The sequence below is a fragment of the Tachyglossus aculeatus genome, chromosome 2 (assembly GCF_015852505.1).
Source record: "Tachyglossus aculeatus isolate mTacAcu1 chromosome 2, mTacAcu1.pri, whole genome shotgun sequence".
Lineage (NCBI taxonomy): Eukaryota > Metazoa > Chordata > Mammalia > Monotremata > Tachyglossidae > Tachyglossus > Tachyglossus aculeatus.
The window spans coordinates 114,955,513-114,980,905 of NC_052067.1; the positions used below are offsets into that span (position 1 = coordinate 114,955,513).

The window sequence follows — 25,393 nt, forward strand, 5'->3', positions numbered from 1 at the left end:
TGAGCCTGCCAGCTCTTTTTTGTAATTGCACTCTCCCAAGTGTCCAATACAGTGCCGTACATGCAGTAAGTGCTCAGTGAATACTACTCATTGATTGTCCCCATTTGGTAGGTGAGGAAACTGAGGCTCAGAGAGGTTAAACCGTGTCGTCTCCCAGAGTTTGCCATCATGTCTCCCAGACTTTCTCATCATTGTAAATACTACCACCTTCCCTGTCTCACAAGCCTATAAACCATGGCATTATCCTCAACTCATCTCTCTCATTCAACCCACATATTTAATCTGTCACCAAATCCTGTTGATTCTCTCCTCACAACATCACTAAAACCTGCCCTTTCCATTCATTCATTCATTCAGTTGTATTTATTGAGTGCTTACTGTGTGCAGAACACTGTACTAAGCTCTTGGGAAGTACAAGTTGGCAACATATGGAATGGTCCCTACCCAACAACGGGCTCACAGTCTAGAAGGGGGGAGACAGACAACAAAACAAGTAGTTATCCTATCCCACCTGCTTGTTGACATCCCTGCCTCCTGTCTCTCTCCACTCCAATCCATTCTTCACTCTGCTGCCCAGATCATTTTTCTAAAAAGAAACAGTCTTCAGTCATCAGCTTTATTGCACTGTCAGCTCTCCCTCCTTCTACTTTATCTTGCAGATCTACTACCAATTAATTTGCATGTTTTGCTCCTTCAGTGCCAACTTAATCCTTGTACCCCGATCTCATATAACTCACTGCTGACGCCTTGCTCACTTCCTCCCTTTGGCCTGGAACTCCCTCCATCTGTGTACCTGATAGACCATCTTTCTCCCCTTCTTCAAAACCCTACTACTAAAATCCTGTCTCCTCCAATGGGAGTTTCTTGAGAAACCCCTCATTTCCCTACCTTAATCATCTTCCCTTCCGCTTCGCCTAAGCCCTAGAGTCCATAAACACTTCGATATTCACCCACCCCCAGCCCCAAAGCACCTATGTACATATCCATGTATTTGGCCAGTTCCCCTATCTGTAACTTATTTTAATGTCCCTTTCCCCTTTGAGACTGTATGCCGCAGCGGGCAGAGATTTTGTCCACCTACCCTGTTGTAGTGTACTCTCCCAAGGGCTTAATACAGTGCTCTGCACATAGTAGTTGTGTGCAGATTGAAATTAACAGGTTGTTAAACGACTTGCCCAGCAAGCCAGTGGCAAAGCTGGGATAAAAAGCCGAATCGAGCTCCCAGTCCTGTGTTCTTTCCACCTAGCCTTGTAAGATGATTTTGCATATAAGTGATGAAAATTCTGCTTTTGAATTTCTTTAAAGCACTTCTATCAGGTAGTGAATAAAGGATATCTCCCTTTTTTGCACCATTAGCACTAAATAATTCTGGAGTTGTACCTTTGAAAATAGGAATCAAAGTTTGTTTTGCCACTCCAGAGAAGAGAGTGAATCCACTCAGGTGGGCTCTGAGTATTCATTCTAATTGAAACAGACAAAAACAAAAAAACCCCTTGGAAATCCCGCTCTTTGCTAATGTAGTTTCAAAAGGAATTTCTAGTGTTCCGTGTCATTTGACATGGAATGCACACCAGACGTGTTAGTGGCCATCATTCAGAGACCCCAACCCATGTTGGGCGGATGTGTGCGTCCAAGAGCTCACCCCTGTTGAACTTCTCTCTCTTTCATACCTCTGCTGCCCTATTCTGTGTTTTCCCTCCAGCTTTTTATCTCCCAAATGCCACTACTGCCTCCGATCCAAGAAACCATTGCTCTCCAGTTCCAACGGGCTTCTTCTGCTACTGTTTTTGAACAAATATTATTACTCATTGGGGCCCCAAGTCTCAACGACCTTTGCTGCACGGCAGTTATAGGAAAGTGTTGCGGAAGGCTTTAAGATCTGTCATTTGACCTTTTTGGCAGATGGGAATAAAACCAGATGTTCTGGATCAGTCACGGTTGGACTTGGTGTAGTCTTGAGACTGGACAGTCTATCAGTGGTGTTTATTGAGTTCTTACTGTGTGCTGAGCACTGTACTAGGAACTTGGGAAAGAACAATTCAGTGACATTGAAAAGTATGTTTCCTGTCCAAAGGAGCTCATAGTCTAGAGTGGGAACAGACATTAAAATACATTATTGATAAGGGAATGGGAGAGTCTAAGTATACTCACGTTTATGCATGGTGTGTGATTGGGTGTGGGGTGACTATCAAATGCTTAAGGGGCATGGACACGGGCAGAGGCAGTGCAAAAGGGCAAGCAAATAGGAAAATGAGGTCCCATTCAGGGAAGACCTCTTGGAAGAGATGTGATTTCAGTAGGGCTTGGAAGGTGGAGAGAGAAGTGGGTTTGTCAGGTATGAGTTGGGAGTTTAGACTGTGAGCCCACTGTTGGGTGGGGACCGTCTCTATATGTTGCCAACTTGTACTTCCCAAGTGCTTAGTACAGTGCTCTGCACACAGTAAGTGCTCAATAAATACGATTGATTGATTGATTGATTGAGTTCCATGCCGCAGACAGGACCTGAGCAAAGGGTTGGTGGTGAAGTAGTTAAGAGCGAGGTACAGTAAGTAAGTTGGCGTTAGAGGAGCAAAGTGTACTACGGGTGGGTTTATAGTAGGAGATGGGCGATTTTCAGAATGGGATTGTTTAGGCATGGGACACTTTCCATGGGTCCTCTCCTATTGGCAGCAGCAGCTTGGGAGCACCTGGGCTGAATTTGAAACTCTGAAATCACTGGCTTAGTTCTTCAGCTGTGCAGCAACATCAGAGAAGCAGCGTGGCCCAGGGCAAAGAGGCTTTGGAGTCAGAGGTCATGGGTTCAAATTCCGCTCCACCAATTGTCAGCTGTGTGACTTTGGGCAAGTCACTTAACTTCTCTGTGCCTGTTACCTCTTCTGTAAAATGGGAATTAAGACTGTGAAGCCCCCCTATGGGACAACCTGATTGCCTTGTAACCTCCCCAGCGCTTAGAACAGTGCTCTGCACATAGTAAGTGCTTAATAAAAGCCATTATTATTATTATTATTATTTGTGTTACAAGGGAGAAGGTTTTAGGGGAGGTAAGTTTTCCATGGGGGAGCTAGACTCTTAATTCTGTCTTAAACCACCATAATGATCTTTATCTAATCTTTCATGGGTTCAGACCTGGAGCTGATCTGGAAGATCTGGAGTCACCAGAAGGTAGGGGCCCTTCTGTGGTAGAATTTCAGGCTGGAACGGTCTTGATCCAAATGCCAGTTTTTCCCAGAAGCAGACCGGCCATTCAACATTATTAGTCTTAAATTTTCCTCAGTGTGGTTCCCTTGTTTCACACTCCTGGTTCTTCCATCCATAGCATACCTGCCTGCCTGGCCTTATATTTTATATACTTAGAATCATGTGGGTCAGGTCATCATCATCAATGGAATTTATTGAGGTGCTTACTATGTGCAGAGCTGGCAGAGTGGCAGACACATTCCCTGCCTACATTGATCTTAAAGTCTAGAGGGAGAATCAGACATCACTATAAATAAATAATTTATAATATATAATTTAAATATATGCACGTAAATGCTGTGGGATGGAGGGAGGGCAGATATCAAATGTGCAAAGGTCCCAGATCCAAGTGCATAGAAGATTCAGAAGGGAGAAGCATCAGTGTGAAACAAGGGAACCATACCGAGGAAAATTTAAGACTAACAATGGTGAATGGCTGGTCTTCTTCTGGGAAAAAACTGGCATAAACAATTCAGAAGGGAGAGGGAGCCTGGGACAAGAGGGCTTAATAGGGGAAGGCCTCGTGAAGGAGATGTGACTGTATATGGCTTTAAAGGTGGGGGAGAGTGGTGATCTGGCATATATCCCCTTCATTCCACGGAAACTGCCCTCTCAAAGGTCACCAATGACCTCCTGCTTGCCAAATCCAACGGCTCATATTCTGTCCTAATCCTCCTCGACCTCTCAGCTGCCTTCGACACTGTGGACCACCCCCTTCTCCTCAACACGCTATCTGACCTTGGCTTCACAGACTCCGTCTTCTCCTGGTTCTCCTCTTATCTCTCCGGTCGTTCTTTCTCAGTCTCTTTTGCAGGCTCCTCCTCCCCCTCCCATCCTCTTACTGTGGGGGTTCCCCAAGGTTCAGTGCTTGGTCCCCTTCTGTTCTCAATCTACACTCACTCCCTTGGTGACCTCATTCGCTCCCACGGCTTCAACTATCACCTCTACGCTGATGACACCCAGATCTACATCTCTGCCCCTGCTCTCTCCCCCTCCCTCCAGGCTCGCATCTCCTCCTGCCTTCAGGACATCTCCATCTGGATGGCCGCCTGCCACCTAAAGCTCAACATGTCGAAGACTGAACTCCTTGTCTTCCCTCCCAAACCTTGTCCTCTCCCTGACTTTCCCATCTCTGTTGACGGCACTATCATCCTTCCCGTCTCACAAGCCCGCAACCTTGGTGTCATCCTCGACTCCGCTCTCTCATTCACCCCTCACATCCAAGCCGTCACCAAAACCTGCCGGTCTCAGCTCCGCAACATTGCCAAGATCCGCCCTTTCCTCTCCATCCAAACCGCTACCCTGCTCATTCAAGCTCTCATCCTATCCCGTCTGGACTACTGCACCAGCCTTCTCTCTGATCTCCCATCCTCGTGTCTCTCTCCACTTCAATCCATACTTCATGCTGCTGCCCGGATTATCTTTGTCCAGAAACGCGCTGGGCATATTACTCCCCTCCTCAAAAATCTCCAGTGGCTACCAATCAATCTGCGCATCAGGCAGAAACTCCTCACCCTGGGCTTCAAGGCTGTCCATCACCTCGCCCCCTCCTACCTCACCTCCCTTCTCTCCTTCTACTGCCCAGCCCGCACCCTCTGCTCCTCCACCGCTAATCTCCTCACTGTACCTCGTTCTCGCCTGTCCCGCCGTTGACCCCCGGCCCACGTCATCCCCCGGGCCTGGAATGCCCTCCCTCTGCCCCTCCGCCAAGCTAGCTCTCTTCCTCCCTTCAAGGCCCTGCTGAGAGCTCACCTCCTCCAGGAGGCCTTCCCAGACTGAGCCCCTTCCTTCCTCTCCCCCTCGTCCCCCTCTCCATCCCCCCATCTTACCTCCTTCCCTTCCCCACAGCACCTGTATATATGTATATATGGTTGTACATATTCATTACTCCATTTATTTATTTATTTATTTATTTATTTTACTTGTACATTTCTATCCTATTTATTTTATTTTGTTGGTATGTTTGGTTCTGTTCTCTGTCTCCCCCTTTTAGACTGTGAGCCCACTGTTGGGTAGGGACTGTCTCTATGTGTTGCCAATTTGTACTTCCCAAGAGCTTAGTACAGTGCTCTGCACATAGTAAGCGCTCAATAAATACGATTGATTGATTGATTGATTGGTAGGGAGTTCCAGCTTCGGTGGGGGCCGAAAGTTTGTCGGTGGCAGGAAAGATGAGATTGGGGCACAGTGAGTAAAGTGGTGCTAGAGGAGCGAAGTGAGTGGCCTGGGCTGTAGTAGAGCAGTGAGGTGAAGTAGGAGGGAGCAAGGTGACCGAGTACATTAAAGCTGATGGGAAGACGTTTTTGTTTGTTGTAAAGAGAGATGGGCAACCGTTGGAGGCTTCTGAGGAGTGAGGAGACAGACTGAACTTATTTTTAGAAAAATGATCCACTTGCTTCCATGGCTTCAACAGTCACCTCTATGTGGATGATTCCCAGATTTGTGTCTCCAGCCCTGATGTCCCTCCCTCCCTGCAGTCAGCATTTCCTCCTCCCTTCAAGATATCTCTGCTTGGGATGTCTGTGGTCACCCCTAACATAACTCGTCCGAAACAGAACTCCTTATCTTCCCACCCAAACCGGACTTTCCCATCACTATAGACGGCACCACTATCCTTCCTGTCTTACAAGCCCATAACCTTGGCATTATCCTTGATTCCTTTCGATCATTCAACCCACACACTCAATTTGTCACTAAATCCTGCCAGTTCAACATCGCTAAAATCCATCCTTTCCTCTCCATCCAAACTGCTACTGTGTTAATCCCAGGATTTATCCTATCCTTCCTTGATGACTGTATCAGCCTCCTTGTTGACCTCCCTGCCTTCTGTCTCTCCCCACTCCAGTTCATACTTTACTCTGCTGCCCAGATCATTTTTCTCCGAAGTCATTCAATCCGTGTTTTCCCACTCTTCAAGAACCACCCACGTTTGGCCAACCTCTGAGTCAAACAGAAACTCCTTATCATCTGCCACATGTCTGCTGTGTGACTTTGGGCAAGGCACTTCACTTCTCTGTGCCTCAGTTACCGCATCTGTAAAATGGGGATTGATACTGTGAGCCCCACATGGAACAGGGACCGTCTCTGACCCGATTTGCTTGTATCCACCTCAGCGCTAGTACAGTGCTTGGCGCTTAAAAAATACTGCAATTATTATTATTATTTTTAAAGCACTCAATCACCTTGCTCCCTCCTTCCTCATCTCACTACTCTATTACTACAACCACTACTACTACAACTCAACCCGCACACTTCGTTACTCTACCAACCTACTCACTGTACCTGTACTATATCGTGCCACCAACCCCTTGCCCATGACCTGCCTCTGGCCTGGAACACCCTCCCTCTTCATATCCAATGAGGAATTACCCTCCTCCACTTCAAAGCCTTATTGAAGGCACATCTCCTTCAAGAGGCCTTCCCTAAGCCCTCTCTTCCTTTTCTTCCACTCTTTCCTGCATCACTGTGACTTGATCCCTTTATTCATCCCCTCTCCCAGCCCCACAGCCCTTCTGTACATATCCATAATTTATTTATTTATATTAATATCTGTGTCCCCCTCTAAATGGTAAGCTCATTGTGGGCAGGTAATTTGTCTGTTATAGTGTTATATATTTTCTACTCTCCTAAGCACTTAATACAGTGCTGTGCACACAGTAAGTGCTCAGTAAATATGATTAATTGAAGCTGAGGGAAGAATGGACTGGAGTAGGGAGAGACAGGAGGCAGGGAAGTCACCAAGGAGGCAGATGCAGAAATCAAGGCAGGATAGGATAAGTGCTTGAATCAGTGTGGTTGCAGTTTAGGTGCAACAGAAAGGGCGGATTTTAACAATGTTGTGAGAGTAGAACCAACAGGATATGGTAATGGATTGAATATTGAGAGTTGAATCGAGGACAACGGCCAAGGTAATGACAAAGGGAGGATAGTGGTATTGTCTACAGTATTAGGAAAGGTGGGGAGGACAGGGTTTGGGCGGAAAGATAAGGAGTTCTGTTAGATCAAAAAGTAGTATTCACATTTATAGACAGATCAAAATACAAGAAGCTCATCCATGATGTCATGCTTCCTTGATTTCTTTATCTCTTCCAAGTGGTTTCATTCTAATCTCTCACTTCATCATCATCAATTGTATTTATTGAGCACTTACAAGGTCACTTGGCAGACCTTGTTAGCTATTGTGACTAATTTTTTACTGAAAGAAGCACTAAGCTTTTCCAGTTTTTTTTAGATGCATACACTTGCACTTCTAACACGTGTCATAACCTGAATAAAGTAAATGTATCATAAAATGGCTTGTTCTTCAGAGGGTCAAGCTCACTAAATTTTAAGAAGCAATCGTGGTTAGATAACCTAGCATTTTGAAGTTATTGAGGCTCTAAATCACTACTTTTTATGCCCCATGGGTCACCCTGTTGCACTAGTTTTTTTTTTTTAGATGGTATTTGTTAAGCACTTACTAATTGCTTAGCACTGTTCTAAGCGTTAAAGTTAAAATCTTGGTCCCCACGATTCGATTTGAAGCTTCTTCTGGGCAGAATATGCCAAGGTGTCTGCCATGCTCATTGCGTACCTTGATACTTTTAATTGACGATGATGATTTTCAAATGACACTTTTGCTTCGGTCTTGGAGCACTCATTTAGCAACTGTACTATTGTTGACATCGATTAGACATTCCCTTAGGTCATTTAATTTAAAATTTCAGTACCATGGTACAGCTCTATGATGTTTCCAAGATGCAGTAGAAGAATAGGTGTAATAGAGAGTAATCTGTTGACCCAACCTCATTGGTTTGTTTGTCCAGGCAAGAAATAAAATTCATTTTGCTTATGTGAAAGAGCTAAATTATAAATGCATGTTTTTCACTTTGTTTTGGTGGTCATTAGGCTCTATAGGTCTGGGAAGAGAAGGGTATTGGAAAGGTGAAGCAATGTTTATGGTTGTTATAAAATTGTGAAGTGGAATTAAGTGTCCTGTTTTGGACTCTTGCCATTTCGGGGCAGCCAAGTTTACATTTTTGGGCCTATTTTCCATTCAACAATTAAAGTAAAATTTTAGGGGGCTAAACAGAACTTTATTAGAATTGAGCACTAGTATCGGTGATGCAGGTGCGGGAGACAAGGATTTCCAAACAGGGGAGGAAAGTTAATTTCAAGCTTCATTAGAAACCCTGAGGGATTAGGAGAAATTGGTGCTTTTAAACAGAAGGTACTCAATTGATGAAGAAACAAGTGCTGTTTCATCCGTTTCAAAAGCTTCTTGAAATACCTGCTGAATAAAAAGAAATAAAAACAAACTCATTTTTCACAATTGTGAAGTAAGATAACATGTTCATTATAATTCTGATGACTGTTAAACCCTCTCCCTCCCTCCAAAATTTGGCTTTCTGGGAAATATTGCTATGGGTGGCATTGTTGAGTGTGTAAGGTAGACTGTAAGCTCCTGGTGGGCAGGGATCTTGTCTACTGACTCTGTTGTACTGTACTTTTCCAAGTGTTTAGTACAGTGCTCTGCACCCAGTAAGTGCTCAATAAATACCTTTGATTAATTAGATAGGGTACAGAGTGTACTATGCTATGACCATAGGAAGCAAACACAATGAGTAAAAGACCCAATTGCTACCCTCGAGAAGCTCACAGTCAATCCTTACTCTCAGGATAAAAATGGAATGTATAGGTTCTGGGGTAATATTTTAATTGAGAATTATATATTGTTTTCAAGTGGACACTTGCTGGGTAGAAAGTGTGTTTCAATTTATAAATCTATTTGAGTAAGTTGTGTAATTAAAACTATAACTCAGTAGAGATAATTTTATCCACTTCCTATCCACATCTTCAGGGTTTCCATCTGCCCTAATGTACAGGGAAGTATAAATATTATAGCCACAGCTGACCAACTTCTGCAGTCTGCAGCTGGAGGCAACACTAAGATGTTAGAATACTGGCATTAAAGACACTAATGCCATTGAATCCTGAAGCAGCACAATCCAAGCCAAAAGGATTCATATATGAAAGTTTTGGGAGAGTGAGGGGGAGGGTTTGGTGCCCATTATTAAGTCTAAAATAGGGAAGCACATACACGTTTTTATAGGGTTAGTATGAATTTTGGCAGCACAAATGTATGTAATAATGGCTCATACAGTTTCATAAGTAAGAGTGGGGGAGAGGTGGGTCAGAGTGATTCTAGTGACATCACTTGTATGGCATCCAAAGACAATTATTTTTTTTATCTGAGTTGTTGACTTTTCCTTCAGATGATTGCTCCATTCATTGTCTTTTACAGGCAAAACCCTGCCAAAATAATGGTGAGAGTCTTATAGAAGGACTTATTGAAGGACTTAGAAAAATAGAGCAAAAGGCATCATTTGGTCCTGAGATACTGAGAATAGCTGTGGTTAATGCATCTTTGGAAGAATAAAATATAGCTAATGAAGTTATTCAGTTAATTCAGGGCAGCAGCTAAGATGATCTAGACATGAGAGAAGCTTTGGAATAAGAATTGACTAAAATGATCGGAACTGTTAAGTCGGGAAAATTGACGATTGAGTGGGTGTATTTTGGATGTGAAAATTATGAAAGGTGTGGGCAAGGCCGACACAGAGTTGTTATTCATTATACCCCAAAATAGCAATATGAAAAGGCTCCTATTCCTCTTCCCTTGCTTTCCTTTAGCAGCTCAGCAAAAGCCTTGAGACTCAATCCAGCATCACCTGAACCCAAGCATATATCTTCCCCTGGTCTGTATAAAGAATTTCTGGACATACAGTAAGCTATTTTAACAAAACATGACTTTCTGTATTTCTAAGGCATGAAATGTCATGCAGTGAAACGGTAATTTTGAAAGTCAGAAAGAAGGCCAAGCATGCGTAGCATGATATGGGATTAGAAGGCTTCCCTTAGCTCAGTCAGTAGTATTTATCCATCACTCACTGTGTGCAGAGCATTGTTCTAAGTGCTTGGCAGAGTACAGTACAGCAGAATTGGTAGACAAGGTCCCTGCCCAAGCTTACAACATAGAGAGGGACAGAAATAAGGAGATAAGTATTGTGTAGTGACTATCAAGTGTGTAAGGGTACAGATCCAAATGCATAGGCGATGCAGAAAGGCGAGGGAATGGGGGAAATGAGGGCTTAGATAGGCATGATAGAAACACATGATAAAATGCATATATGTTTTATTTTACGGTGTAATTGCCATGTATTTGTATTTCTGTTGGTTCATGGCCTGCATGACTTCTGAGTCCTACCCTCATGTCTTTGATAGATTTCTAAGCATTAGGGTGGTGGAAAGGATGGTAACCATTACATGGTTTTTCTGACATGTTTGTCAGTTTGCAGAGAGAAGCAATGTGGCATAGTGGACAGAGCATAGACGTGGGTGTCAGGACCCGGGTTCCAATTCCAGCTCTGCCTTTTGTCCGCTGTGTGACCTTGGGCCAGTCACTTCACTAGTCTGTGTCTCAGTTACCATATCTGTAAAATAAGGATTAAGGTTGTGTGCTCCACGTGGACATGGATTGTGCCCAACCTCATTACCTTGTATCTATTCCCACCGCTTTGTACAGTGTCTGGCACATAGCAAGGGCATAATAAGTACCATAACAAAAAAAAAAAAATATGGACTGCATGGACCAGTGGCCTAATCCTGCCATGGAAATTTTTAAATAATATTTAATAATAATAATAATGATGGTAGTTGTAAAGTGCTTACTATGTGCAAAGCACTGTTCTAAGCGCTTAGGGGATAGAAGGTGATCAGATTGTCCCACGTGGGGCTCACAGTCTTACTTCCCATTTTACAGATGAGGTAACTGAGACACAGAGAAGCGAAGTGGCTTGCCCAAGTTCACACAGCTGACTAGTGGCGGAGCTGGGATTCGAACCCATGACCCCTGACTCCCAAGCCCATGCTCTTTCCACTGAGCCACGCTGCTTGCATGTGCCAGACATTCTCCCCATTCCACGTAGGCCTCAAATTCTTAATCTCCATTTTACAGATGAGACAACCGAGTCACAGAGAAGTTAAATGACTTGCTCAAGGTCACACAGCAGTCGTGGTAGAGCAAGGATTAGAACCCAGGTCCTTCTGACTCCCAGGCCAGACTAGACCATGCTGCTTTTCCAATATTTGTATATTCTTACTGTGTAACTTAGGCCAGATTGAAACAGATAAATCAATCAGTCAATATTACCTATAGAGTGGGTTCTTTGTACAGAGCATTGTATTAAGGGTTTGGAAGAGTACACTATAACGGAGTTGATAAACACATTCCCTGCCCACCAAGGAACTTACAGTCTTGAGGGGGCTTACATATTTTACATATTTTACTATGGAGCAAAAAGAGTAGTTTTACAAAAAAAGCTAAAAAAAAAACCAACCCCCAAACCCTAACATTTATTTTAAGCATTGGCTTTATTGTAGGATCTTAATGTGAAATGAAATTCTTTAGTCTTCCATGGATATTAGAACATCAGTAATAATAATAATAATGGTATTTTAGCACCTATTGTGTTCCAAGCACTACACTAGGCATTGGGTGGATAAAAGATAATCAGGCTAGACAGAGTCCCTTTCTTAAATGGGCTCATAGTTTAAACAGTAGGAAGAACAGATATTTAATTTCCATTCTACAGATTTGAAAGCTACAAATAGAGAAGTAACTGAGAAAGGACACAGAGCAGGCTAGTGCTGCCCAATCCCTGGTCTCCTAACTCCCAGGACTGTGTCCTTTCAATCAGTATTATTTTTTGAGAAGCAGCATGGCATACCAGTTAGAGCACCGGCCTGGGAGTCAGAAGGTCATGGGTTCTAATCCGGACCCCACCACTTGTCTGCTGTGTGACCTTGAACAAGTTACTTCATTTCTCCGTGCCTCAGTTACCTCATCTGTAAATGGGGATCGACAGCATAAGCCTCATGGGGGACAGGGACTGTATCCAACCAATTTGTCTGTGTTCACCCCTGGCACAGTTTAAGTGCTTAACAAATACCATTATTATTATTATTATTATTTTATTATTATTATTATTATTCAGCACTTACTATGTAGAGAGCACTGTATTAAATTCTTTCCACTAGGCCACATTTACAGGCTCTCAAAAGAGGAATTCGCTGGTTTCAGAATAGATGCATATGATCAAATCAATCACATTTATTAAGCACTTACTATGTGCAGAGCACTATACTAAGCATTTTGGAGAGTACAATACAACAGAATTAGCAGATATGTCCCGTGCTTATAATGAGCATACAGGCTAGAGGGGGAGACAGGCATTATTATTACTCCCAGTATTATTATTACTTCCAGTCCTGGGAGTCAGGGGACCCGAGTTCTAATACCAATTCTTTCGCTTGTCTGCTGTGTGATCATGGGTAAGTCATTTCCAGCGTGGCTCAGTGGAAAGAGCCCGGGCTTTGGAGTCAGAGGTCATGGGTTCAAATCCCGGCTCCGCCACATGTCTGCTGTGTGACCTTGGGCAAGTCACTTCACTTCTCTGAAACTCAGTTACCTCATCTGTAAAATGGGGATTATGACTGTGAGCCCCATGCAGGACAACCTGATCACCTTGTATCCCCCCCCCCCCCCAGCGCTTAGAACAGTGTTTTTGCACATAGTAAGCGCTTAACAAATGCCATTATTATTATTATTATTATTATTATTATTATTATTTCTCTGTGCCTCAGTTAACCTCATCCTTCTCCCTCTGGCTTAGACTGTCAACACTGTATGGGACAGGGACTATGTCCAACCTTTTTTTCTTGTGTCAGATCCCCTGATTATCTTGTATCTACCCCAGGCTTAGAACTGGTGCTGTTTTATGGCATTTGTTAAGCCCTTACTAAGTGCTAGGTATTGTACTAAGTGCTGGGTTAGATACAAGGTAATCATTCATTCATTCAGCCATATTATTGAGCGCTTACTGTGTGCAGAGCACTGTACTAAGCACTTGGAAAAGTACAATTCAGCACCAGATAAGAGAATCCCCACCCAACAAAAGTCTAGATGGGGGAGACAGACAACAAAACAAACAGACAGGTATCAATCAATCAATCAATCGTATTTATTGAGCGCTTACTGTGTGCAGAGCACTGTACTAAGCGCTTGGGAAGTACAAGGTGGCAACATATAGAGACAGTCCCTACCCAACAGTGGGCTCACAGTCTAAAATAATCAATGATCAATAGGATCAATAGCACGTTGGGCATAGTCCCTGTCCCATGTAAGGCTCGCAGTCTTAATTCTCATTTTACATATGAGGTAACCGAGGCACAGAGATGTAAAGTGTTTTGCCCAGTGTCACAAAGCAGACAAGTGGCAGAACTGGGATTAGTACTCAGGTCCTCCGACTCCCATGTGCTTAACACCTGGTAAAGCAAGCAATCAATTTTATTCATTGCTCTCTTATTGTGTGCAGACCACTTTACTAAGCTTGGGAGAGTACGATATAACAATAAAATAGAGTTGATTGGCAGGGATCTTACAATCCAGGAGGGTGCAGAGAATGCTTAACAAAAACCATTAAAAAAAAAGACTTCGAATGGTGTAATCACTGGATATATTCTGTTACATTGCCGCCCGATCTTTTTTCATGTCTTTGATGTTTGAAATATAGTGGAAATCTTTGAAGTTAACTTTGAAACTACTCCTGTTTTGTTTTAGAATGGAATACAAACGTGGATATTTTGGGATTTATGTAGCAAGAATGTCATCTAGTGGTGCCTTAAGGTTGTGCATATCTCCTTAAGTTTTTCTTCCCTACTTAATTTCCCCAGTTTAGAAGAGGAAGGTTGTGTGCTAAAAATTTGGTTGACAGAGGCTTATGGGGACAGATACTTGTGTGATTTAAATTTATATTTTCTGAAAATATGTCCTAAATTAATCTTATGTTGCAGGGGATTGTCTAATTGTAAGTGACTTTTACTTTCTGGTGTTGCGAAAAGATGTTCTCTTTAGGTGCTCCCATAATACCTTATATTAGTAAATATAAAACAAGGAAGGGGTCTTTGAAGAAGTTTAATTAGCCTGGTGTCGGTATTTAATTTATTTAAAATAGTAAAACGTTCATGGTGTCGTGCTTCTGAGTCCTTCCCTCCCTCCGATGAGTCCACTTTTGTGAAGTATAAATCGGAAAGATTAGAGTATAGGAAAATTAGATTGGATTTTCTGGGACAAATTTAATATCATGGGAGACAGAATGGGAAGATGTAGTTTAATATTTACGTTTTCTAGAAAACCATAAAACTTGAAAACTGAGAAACTAATGCATTTTTAAAAAGAGCTTATTGTTGAGTGGAATAAATCTTATTTTAAAGTAGCTTACTTGATTGATTTAGATCAGCACTAAGTGCTCATACTTAAAGGTGCTTTTAAATAATATATATTTTATTGGTCTGATCCATACCTATAGAAACCATAAGGAAGTAAAAACACATCTCATTGCAGTTAACCTTGATTCATTTCCACATTTCAGGCATGTATACTACTAGTGGAGGAATAATCTTTATTTAGTCTAGTAGCTGCTGCTTGTTCTAGGTGGAGAGAAGACAGTCTTAGTGATGGAAAGTGTGATTGGATGGGTTTGTGATTTTATGACTATGGGAAATTGAATCAAATGTATTCCTCAACATACATGGCATTTGAGGAATACACTTTATTTCTGCTTCCCTAGCCGTAGGACCGACAGAAAACTGGACACAAGCAATCTGAGTTTCTCAGAATCTGAAGTGGTTGCTCTCTTTAGTGTTCATATATTCTGACATCAACTACCTGCAAATACTGTATTGTAAATATCGATGTTATCTGTGCAAAAGAAAGCCTCCTTCAAGTATATAAATTGATTTGCATTTCAAAAATGTGTGGCATAATTATCTCTGCTAGTTCTTGCATTAGTTAACACACCATCCTGTCAAAAAATTGGCATATCCAGGAGAGAACTGTTTAGTTCTGTTTAGCCTAACCTTATAAATTCGGCCCTCAGAGTACAGGAATTCTCACAAAATGGGCCCTTTTAAAATGTACCACATATGTCTTATATCTTGCTGGAAAAAATAGGCATAGCTTTTTATTAGAAAAAGCCTAATTTAGAGGAACAGCCAGGCTCCTCTGTTGTTTATTTCTGGTCAGAGTCCCCTGAAGCTGTTGCCAGAGGAAGAGGACTGTGAGCTAATCAGCAAGCATAAACTAGCAAGTCCTGTGCTGCCCAAGACAGCCCTTCAGGGATCCCACTCCCTTATTCACAATGCTCTAGGAACTCAAACAACTTGACTTTATCAGCTCCTTCCCCACTCTCTGGGGAGAACACAAACATATCCCCATCGCTGAAGGGATAGGAAGATTTCCTCCGATGGTGTCTTTTGAGGCTGTACTGTACCACGATGGAACATAGGCTGGAAGTTATCTTTTAGGGATTATACACTCATTCATTCATTCATTCATTCAATCAATCATATTTATTGAGCCCTTACTGTGTGCAGAGCACTGTATTAAGCGCTTGGGAAGTACAAGTCGGCAACATATAGAGACAGTCCGTACCCAACAGCGGGCTCTTGGCACCGCTTTTAGACATCTCTCTTCTAAGTGCAGTTATCCCATTTAATTTGCTTATTGCTCTGACAAAATTAATCATTATTCACATGAGTGCCCTATAGAGTTCAAAAGATCCATGCTAAAGTAGCTGGCATAGTCTTTTTTTCCAGGTTTCTTCACATGTTTTCAGAGAATGTTTCTGTGGTGTTCTAGGAGCTCAGCTTGATTGTCTGTCTTTGTCCTGAACTCAGCTTAATATTATGCAGAGGCTTTCCATTTTGGAACTCACAGGCATCGGGGGAAATGGCTCTCAGTGTTTGCTTTTGGAAGTGTGCTCTGTGGCCCAGCTTGGGAACCTCAGAAGCTCCAGAATCAGCCTGGCCATTGCTAATATTTGGCAGGGTGTTTGGTAGGTGTCTGATTGACCATTCACATCACTCCACAGAGTGTCATATACCTTGGACACATCAAGTCTGGAATTTGAAGTGTCTCTCAAGTCGACTGACTGTCATATCCTCCCAATGGCTTATTGCATTGTCTGCACAGTGCTCCATAGATATTACTGATAGATTGATAATGGATAAGAACATTTCGTCCCTCCATAAAATCAGCTGAAGCAAAGAGATGAGTTATTGAGGGGAAAAAAAAGACAACGTGAGAATCATATGCACGCCCTGACTCCACTTGAGTGCTTTTACCAAAGACCGAACTCATTTGAATGTTCACATGTACTGAATGAAAATCATCATGGGAGGTTAAAATTGGATGAATACAATCTTAGTTCAGTGGGTCACTTGCTTGAGAAATTGCAGTTGGCTCTTTAGAGCTCCATCATTTCTTTATATTTCTTTTTATTTCTTTATGTGTACAGATATATTTTTAGTTCAGAATAATAATGAACCCACTGTTCTGAGCTCTACACCAGGGAGGAAAAGCCTCGGCTGGCTGTTTTAGTAAACAGGAGTTCTCTAGGGTAGACTTCCTCCTTCGACTCCACGCCACTGGGGTCTGTTTGCTCATAGACAGCACATGGGAACTGATTAGAAAGCCCTTGTCATTTGGATTCACTTCCCTCGAGTGCCATTGGTGCAGATGTGTTCAGGGATCAAATCAGGTTCACGCTTCCCAGCTGTCAGTTCCTTTCCCTCCTAATGACACCAGGGGTATTGATGTAATTTTTGTTGTTGTTCTTCTTTCTGCAAAGAAAGAACGCATTTTCCTCTGAGTTACTTTAATCCATATTTAAGCAGACTGGGGTCTTGCATTTTATTTTTCTAGCTTTTTGATGTATTAATTCCTAATGTTGGATCTTTTATTTTGCCCAAGTATGAAAGCATTGGATGATTAGTGTGTAGAGATTCTAATTGCAGGAAAATGAAAAAAAAATTGCAGAAAGTTTCGAAAATATGCTCAATTTATTTTCAGTGAAGAAAAGGTTGATTATCCCACCTTGGAACCTATTTGACTCTGTGTAAATACATTACGTTTACTACTCATGATAACCCAGTACAGCCTTCACTTTTTTAATGCTACATTACCGTGCCTCACTCTCATCTTTCATGCCACTGACCTGTTGCTTACATCCTTCCTGCTGCCTCAAACTCCCTCTCTCTCCGCATCATAGTCCCTGTCGTCATAGTCTTCCTAAAGTGACATGTCTTCCAGGAAGCCTTTTCTGACTAATCTCTCATTTCCCATCTTCCCTCTTCATCTCCTTCTTTTCAGTCTCCCATCTCTTATTGCCTTCAGGATATCTCTACTTGGATGCCCTCCAGGATCTCAAGCTCAACATGTTCAAAAATGAATTCCACATCTTCCCTCCCAGCTCCTTTCCTCTACCTAATATTCCCATCTCTCCTGATACACCATTCTTTGGAATCTACAGTCTGGACATTGACCTTGACTCCAACACCACCCCAGCTTGCACATTTCGTTCCTATCAAGTCACCCCACTCACTGGGACTTGCTCTCCTTTGTTTTGCCCACTTTTTGCTCACACCCACCCTTCCCGTCTGAAACTCCCTCCCGGTTCACATCTAGCAGACCACTCTCTCCCCATCTTCAAAATCTCACTAAAATTACAGCTCCTCCAGGAAGCCTTCCCTAACTAAAATTTTATCCCCCAATCCTACTTTCCTTTCCTACAGAATCTCATGTGCACTTAATAATAATAGTAATAATAATAATGATGGCATTTATGAAAGTGCTTACTGTGTGAAAAGCCCTGTTCTAAGCGCTGGGGAGGTTACAAGGTGATCAGGTTGTCCCACGGGGGGCTCACAGTCTTCATCCCCATTTTACAGATGAGGTAACTGAGGCACAGAGAAGTGAAGTGATTTGCCCAAAGTCACACAGCTGACAATTGGTGGTCAGGATTTGAACCCATGACCTCTGACTGCAAAGCCCAGGCTCTTACCACTGAGCCATGCTGCTTCTAGGCATCTACCTACCACCTAATACCATCTCCTAATACCATCTCCTAGGCACATAGGTAACTGCCACAGCTTGCATGTACCTATCCTTATGAGCAGTTGCTTCCTCCTACTTGTAATTCATTTAAATGTCTACTTTTCTGCCAGATTTTGAGCTCCCTGGAGGTAGGAATCGAGCCCACTACCTCTCTCATATTCTCCTAATTGGTTAGTACAGTGTTCGTACAGAGTAAGGGCTCAAACAAGTTTTAAAGCTTTGTTTTAGAAAACGTAACAGTACAAAATCAGTGCCCACAAAGAAAATAAATTAAAACAGGACTTACCTTTTATTCGTGCTGTGAGAGCATGGGATAGGAGAGAATTAAAGATTCATATTTTAAATATTTTAGGCTTCCCCTTTCTGTGGAGGATGACCTACTGATACTGCATTTCTTCAAAACAATTTCAAAGGATCTCCTTTTGTGGGCCTTGCTGCAGTTGAAGGGAATCTTTTCTAATATTGAAATGTAAGAATGTAAGAAAATATACTCAAGGAAACTAATGTATCGATTGTGATTAGGGAGCAAAGTTCTTTGTACTATGACTTGGCAAAGGCTGGAAAGCCCTGTGTCATTCTCATTTATTTGTATTAATTACTGTCTCTCCATCTAGACTGTAACCTACCGTGGGCAGGGATTGTGTCTGCTTATTGTTATATTATACTGTCCCAAGTGCTTAGTACAATGTTCTACACACAGTAAGCACTCAATAAATACGATTGAACTCACATTTTTCTTTTCTGGTTCTGCAAAGAAACTATATAGTACCTTAGAATGCTAAGGCATTAATTTTGGGAATTGCTACTGGTGTTGTTTTTCTCACCAAGCACATGGACAATTATATTATTGCAAAACCAAATGGGAATTATATGTGTGAAATAGGTTGCATGATAAGACTATAGGAGAACTCATGTTACTAGGTTAGTCGGTGGTGTTTTTTGAAGACTTACAGTGTGCAGAGCACTGTACAAAACCCTTGGGAGAGCACAGTGCAACAATTGGTAGATACGTTCCCTGCACACAAGGAACTTACAGTCTACAGGGGAAGACAGGCTTTAAAATAAATTATGGATATCAATCTGTTAATCAGTCAGTGGTATTGGGTGCTTACTGTTTGCAGAACACTACACTAAGCACTTTTGAGAGTACAGTAAAACAGTATCTGTATATATGTTTGTACATATTTATTACTGTATTTTACTTGTTCGTATCTATTCTATTTATTTTATTTTGTTAGTATGTTTGGTTTTGTTCTCTGTCTCCCCCTTTTAGACTGTGAGCCCACTGTTGGGTAGGGACTGTCTCTATATGTTGCCAGCTTGTACTTCCCAAGCGCTTAGTACAGTGCTCTGCACACAGTAAGCGCTCAATAAATACGATTGATGATGATGATGATGATTAGGTAGACACACACCCTGCCCACAATGAGCTCACAGTGTAGAGGAGGAGACAGACATTACTATAAATAATTTAAAATGTATAATTTACAGTTATGTATATGAGTTCTGGGGGCTCAGGGTGGGGAGAATACCAGATTCCCACAGATCAATCAGTCCACTAGATTTATTGAGCATTTGCTCTGTGCAGACCATTGTAGTAAATGCTTGGTAGACACATCCCTTGCCCACAGTGAGACTACAGTCTATTGGGGGAGATGGACGTCAGTATAAATAAATTACGGATATGTACATAAATGCTGTGTAGCTGAGAGAAGGGTATATAATGGGTGGAAATCCAAGTGCAAGGGCGATGTAGAGGTTAATGGGAGAAGAGGACTTGAGGGCCTAGTTGGGTAAGGCCTCCTGTAGGAGATGTGCTTTTAGTAAGGTTTTAGTGGCGGAGAGAGTGATGGTGTTGTGGTCACGAAGAGGGAGGGCATACCAGGCTAGAGGCAGAATGTGGGTGAGAGGTTGGCGACGAGGTAGACAAGATCGAGGTACAATGAGTAGGTTGGCATTAGAGGAGTGAAGTGTGTAAACTGAGGCAGGAAGGTTATTGAGTGCTTTTAAGCCAATAGTATGGCGTTTCTGGTTGGGCAACGATTAGAGGTTTTTGAGCAATGGGGAAACATGGATTGAATGTTTTTGCAGAAAAATGATCTGGGCAGCAACATGAAGTATAGATTGGAGTGGGGAGAGACAGAAGGCAGGCAGGTCAGCAAGGAGGCTGATAACAGTAATCAAGGTAGAATAGGATAAGTGCTTGAATCAATGTGGTAGCAGTTTGGATGGAAAGGGAAGATTTTCGTGATGTTGTGAAGGTTAAACCAGCAGGATTTGGTGATAGATTGAAAAGTCATGATGCAAGTTCATAAGTGACACCGAAGGGAGAGGGAAAAGAGGAAAGCCTCTTGGAGGAGATGCAGTTTTAAATTAGGTGTCTCTGGAAAACAAGTATAAAAAATTGAGTTTGGAAATGAATCAATGTTCTGAGTTTTTTTGCTAAAACATGTCAGTTTTAAATGTTGCGTCATAAGGTATACCGTCAGGTTTGTTCTGTTAGCAATAGAAAAATCAGATTTTCCCATAATTAGGAGGCAGAATACTTCACAGGGGAACACATGCCAGTGACATTTATAAAAATTACATTTTATTTTAAGAATTTCACTCAAAATCATTTCATGTGATTATTAAAACAGTAACTTTTATTTTGTTTTGTAGGTATCTTTCAGATGAAGGAATAGAAGCTTGTAGAAGTTCTCCTGATAAAGTCAATATAAACGACATTATTTTGATTGCCCTCAATGTAGGTGATGATCGTTAATTTTTTTTCTTAAAATTAATTCTGACCTAACCGATTGCTTATTTTCAAAGCTGGGTTGTTTATGGAAATAAACTGATAGAAAATGATTTGAGCAAGATGACTGTGCTGTAGAGCTCAAGCACCTTTTGTTTTGTTGCCCTTGTGATAATTTTTGTTTATCCCAGAATATCGTATTTGAAACTTGAAGCAGCCAGCATTACATTGTCACAGCTTGAGCAAGATATATATTATATATTATATAATATAATATATAATATAACATAGTATATAATATATTATATTATATATATAATTTATATGCACATATGAAAAAAATATATAGAGAAGATTCACCCCCCGGCCCCCCGCCCCACCTGCCCCTATCGACAAGTGGAACCTAATGGATCATTACCCAGGATCATGGATCATTATGAAAGATAAGATACCATTTAACTTGTTAATGTACATGTTTAATAATTAATAAAATAAAACACAGCAAGTATCCCCTATGAGGCACAGGAAACTATTTAGCCAGTTTTGGTGGCTAACAATTTAGTAGATTATATTTTGTAGGTGTCTTTGATGAAAAGAACCACAGTGAGTCTAAATAAGCCATTTCTGTGCTGCCTCCTGTGGCTTTTCAACAACTTGTAATTCATGAGCATGCCTATATTTTTGTGGCTTTAAAATTGTGCTTTATGTAGGCAAGAGATGCTGCATAAAAATTTAAGTCCAGTGGACACACAAGAGATAGTGAAAGGAACGAAATTGGAAGGAAAATCCAAGTTTGGATACAAAATTATTCAAATAGGGTAGAGTAACAAATAAGCGGAACAGTTGAAAAGCCTTATGTTTCCCTATTTTTCTTCCTCATATTAAGCTATTATTTATGCAGTTAAACTTATATTTCAAACCATTATAAATTATTTACATGTAGCTTCCAACCCTAAATGTTACGGAAATATAATAGTATGCTTTATACTTATACCCCAAAGATGCTTTAAACTCTTCTTAATAAATACAAAGGTAGTAGTTTATCTACCTATGTTTGTGAGTGGGATGGAAGGGAGATTAATGAAGCTTGATAAAGCATAGAAGTCATTTGTCTTAAACTACCTGTTGATCAAATATGAATGTTCTGTGTGTAGATACAAATGGAGAAGTTGGGTATGCATTATATTTTTGGAAACTTTAGTCCAAGTTAATGTAATCAATATTTCTGTTAATATGTATTATGGCTAAATACTCCTAGCCAAATCAAAATAAAGGGCAGATCATACAGGGCAAATTTTTTTTTTGTTCTTTTATTGTTTATTCCTTCCTGACTTTGAAAGTTAGTAATACATTTTCAGTTCTGTGTAAAATATTGGAAGCTGTAAACCTCCAAGATGAATTATTATTTGGCACTTGTTTTTTTTAGGTTTAAGGACCTAAGCCAAAATCAAAACTTTAATTTTTCAGTTAATTTTTTATAAAATTATAAAATCGAAAAACTTTAGTTTTTCAGTTAATATAAGAGCCTTTCCTCAATCAGTTAGGTTCATTGAATTTTAATAAGAAACACTGACAGCATTTTTAGTCTTCATACTTGCTACTTTTTTGTGTTTACTGATGAATGATAATTATAATAATAGTATTTTGTTAAGTGCTTACTGTGTGCCAGATAAGATTGAAGATAAGCAGTCTGACCTGCTTCTCGGACTGATGCAGATAGTCACTATTTAAGGGCTTTGATACTGAGCTACTCCATGTTATAATTTGGCTATTGTTGAAAACTCTATTTTACCTTAAAAAAATTAAACCAATGTACATTGTAAAACGCAGGTTTGTCAGCACACTCTGTGCTTCCAAAGACTATTTTCATTCCCGTTTTCCATACTTTGAAATCATTTCCTTCATTTAAAATTGACCTGAGGTGCTAAGGGAAGTGACATTTAGAAAATGATATTTTTAACCTCAATGAGATTGATCTTCAATGTCATTTTTTAGCACAAGTTGAAAAAGGAAATCTGTTGGTATGAGTTTCAATTGACCCAGGTCCATTCAGTAAAAACTCTGAAGTAATTGGCATTGGCATACTGAAATGGACAATAAACAAATTTAAAATGAATATTTTTTAAATCATTCCTTCATGTGCACAATGACTTGTAAGTAACTTAGATGTAGCAATACAAGTTTAGGTGATGCTGGTAGTTGAATGTTATGAGTTTTTCCTAGGACAGTTGTTTGAAGCTGTGGTTATTTATTACATCTTGTCTTTCCAGTGTTTTTTCTAAAGTTTCCCAAGATTATTCAGGAAACATCCAGTGAAAAATGCAGTTCTTGCACTGGATTTTAAAAGTACCCACTTCTAGGAAGGAAATTTCTAACTTGTCACCAAACACTCCTATTTCCATACTTCAGAAAGCATAACTTTGGGTTTTAGGCAATGTCCTCAGAACCTCCTGTTGTTTAGAGCTGCCGTAGTGGTTCCATTGTGCAAACCATAAAATAATTTAGATAACTTGAATTTCCCCCACCTCACCCATTCACCAATTTAGCCACACACTTGACCTCATACAATCTCCAACCTCATCAATTCTGACATTCCACTTTCTGACAAAAACCTCCTGACCTGCCTTCCCCCTACCCATTGACTGCAAATCTATCCTACTTCCCCACTGAGACCTCCAATCTTTTGATGCTTTCCAATTTTCTAGTCATCCTGCCTCCATCTGGTCCTCATACCCAACCTATCCTCTTGATCCCCATTTTACAGATGAGGGAACTGAGGCACAGAGAAGTGAAGTGACTTGCCCAAAGTCACCCAGCTGACAATTGGCAGAGCCGGGGTTTGAACCCATGACATAATTGAGCCGTATCTCCCCACTCCGCATATACCTCCAATAATTGCCCACCCACCACCGTATTAAACAGTAACCGACTGCTTAAAGCGCTCAATCAGCCTCCTACCTTATTTCACTAATTTCGTATTACAACCCAACCTTCAACTCAACCTTCATCATCATCATCATCATCATCATCAATCATATTTATTGAGCGCTTACTATGTGCAGAGCACTGTACTAAGCGCTTGGGAAGTACAAATTGGCAACATATAGAGACAGTCCCTACCCAACAGTGGGCTCACAGTCTAAAAGGGGGAGACAGAGAACAAAACCAAACATACTAACAAAATAAAATAAATAGAATAGATATGTACAAGTAAAATAACTAACTAAATAAATAAATAGAGTAATAAATATGTACAAACATATATACATATATACAGGTGCTGTGGGGAAGGGAAGGAGTTAAGATGGGGGGGATGGAGAGGGGGACGAGGGGGAGAGGGAGGAAGGGGCTCAGTCTGGGAGCCTTCACATTATGCTTCTCTAACACCAGCCTACTCACTGTACCTTGACCTCATCTTGTTTTATCACTGACCCCTTGCCCATGCTCTCCCTCTAGTCTCCTCCATATGAATCACTTCTCCAAGAGGCCTTCTCAGAATAAGCCCTTATTTAATAACTATCCACTCTCCTTCTGTCTATTTATATATTTTTTAAGGGCATTTATGAAGTGCTTACTATGTGCAAAGCACTGTTCTAAGCGCTGGGGAGATTACAGGGTGAGCAGGTGGTCCCACGGGGGGGTTCACAGTCTTAATCCCCATTTTACAGGTGAGCCAACTGAGGCACAGAAAAGTTAAGTGACTCGCCCAAAGTCGCACAGCTGACAATTGGCAGAGCCAGGATTTGAACCCATGACATCTGACTCCAAAGCCCATGCTGTTTCCATGGAGCCATGCTGCTTCTCTGCACTTTGAGTCTATATGCACTTTGCTGTGTACCCCGTAGGCACTTTGATTCTCATTCCAGCCCCACAATGCCCCATGATCTTTTTACTCTATTTCACCCATTCATAATTTATTTTAATGTCAGTTAATCGTGTTTATTGAGTACTTACTAAGTACGGAGCTCTGTACTAAGCACTGAGTAGAGTACAGTGTAACAGTAAACAAACATATTCCGTGTCCACAACGAGCTTACTGTCTACAAGGGGAAACAGACATTTGATGTATAATTTAATGTCTCTCTCTGTAGACTGTAGCGACCTGTGGGCAGGGGGTATGCCTACCAAGTCTGATGTGTTTGTACAAGCGCTTAGTACAGTGCTTTGCACACAGTAAGCGCTCAATAAATACGATTGATTGATTACTAAGTGCTTAGGAAAGTACAGCACTCTATATTGATTGGTTTATTACCACTGATGAATATCTTCAGAAATCTTAGTACTACTTGACCCTTATTTTTATGAAGCTATTCAACTATTTTCCCTTATTGCGTTTTCCATTCTCTCAGTATAGAGAACCATCTGAATGCCTTTCCAATTCCTAAAAAAATCATGTTCTTCTACATGGTGAATAATTACTATTT

General features: G+C 41.2%; 1 protein-coding gene across 2 annotated transcripts in view; it reads left to right on the forward strand.

Annotated features, from left to right (window-relative positions):
* The window catches only part of TDRD3 (tudor domain containing 3), a 227,101-nt gene that overhangs the window by 46,094 nt on the left and 155,614 nt on the right, over positions 1-25,393 (forward strand). Inside the window, exon 2 of one of the 2 annotated variants that reach the window (XM_038767674.1) lies at positions 20,894-20,978. The exons of the other annotated variant lie outside the window; for it this stretch is intronic. Coding sequence (XP_038623602.1) covers positions 20,894-20,978 — 85 coding nt within the window. The remainder of the gene's footprint in view (positions 1-20,893; positions 20,979-25,393) is intronic. 2 annotated transcript variants of the gene reach the window in all.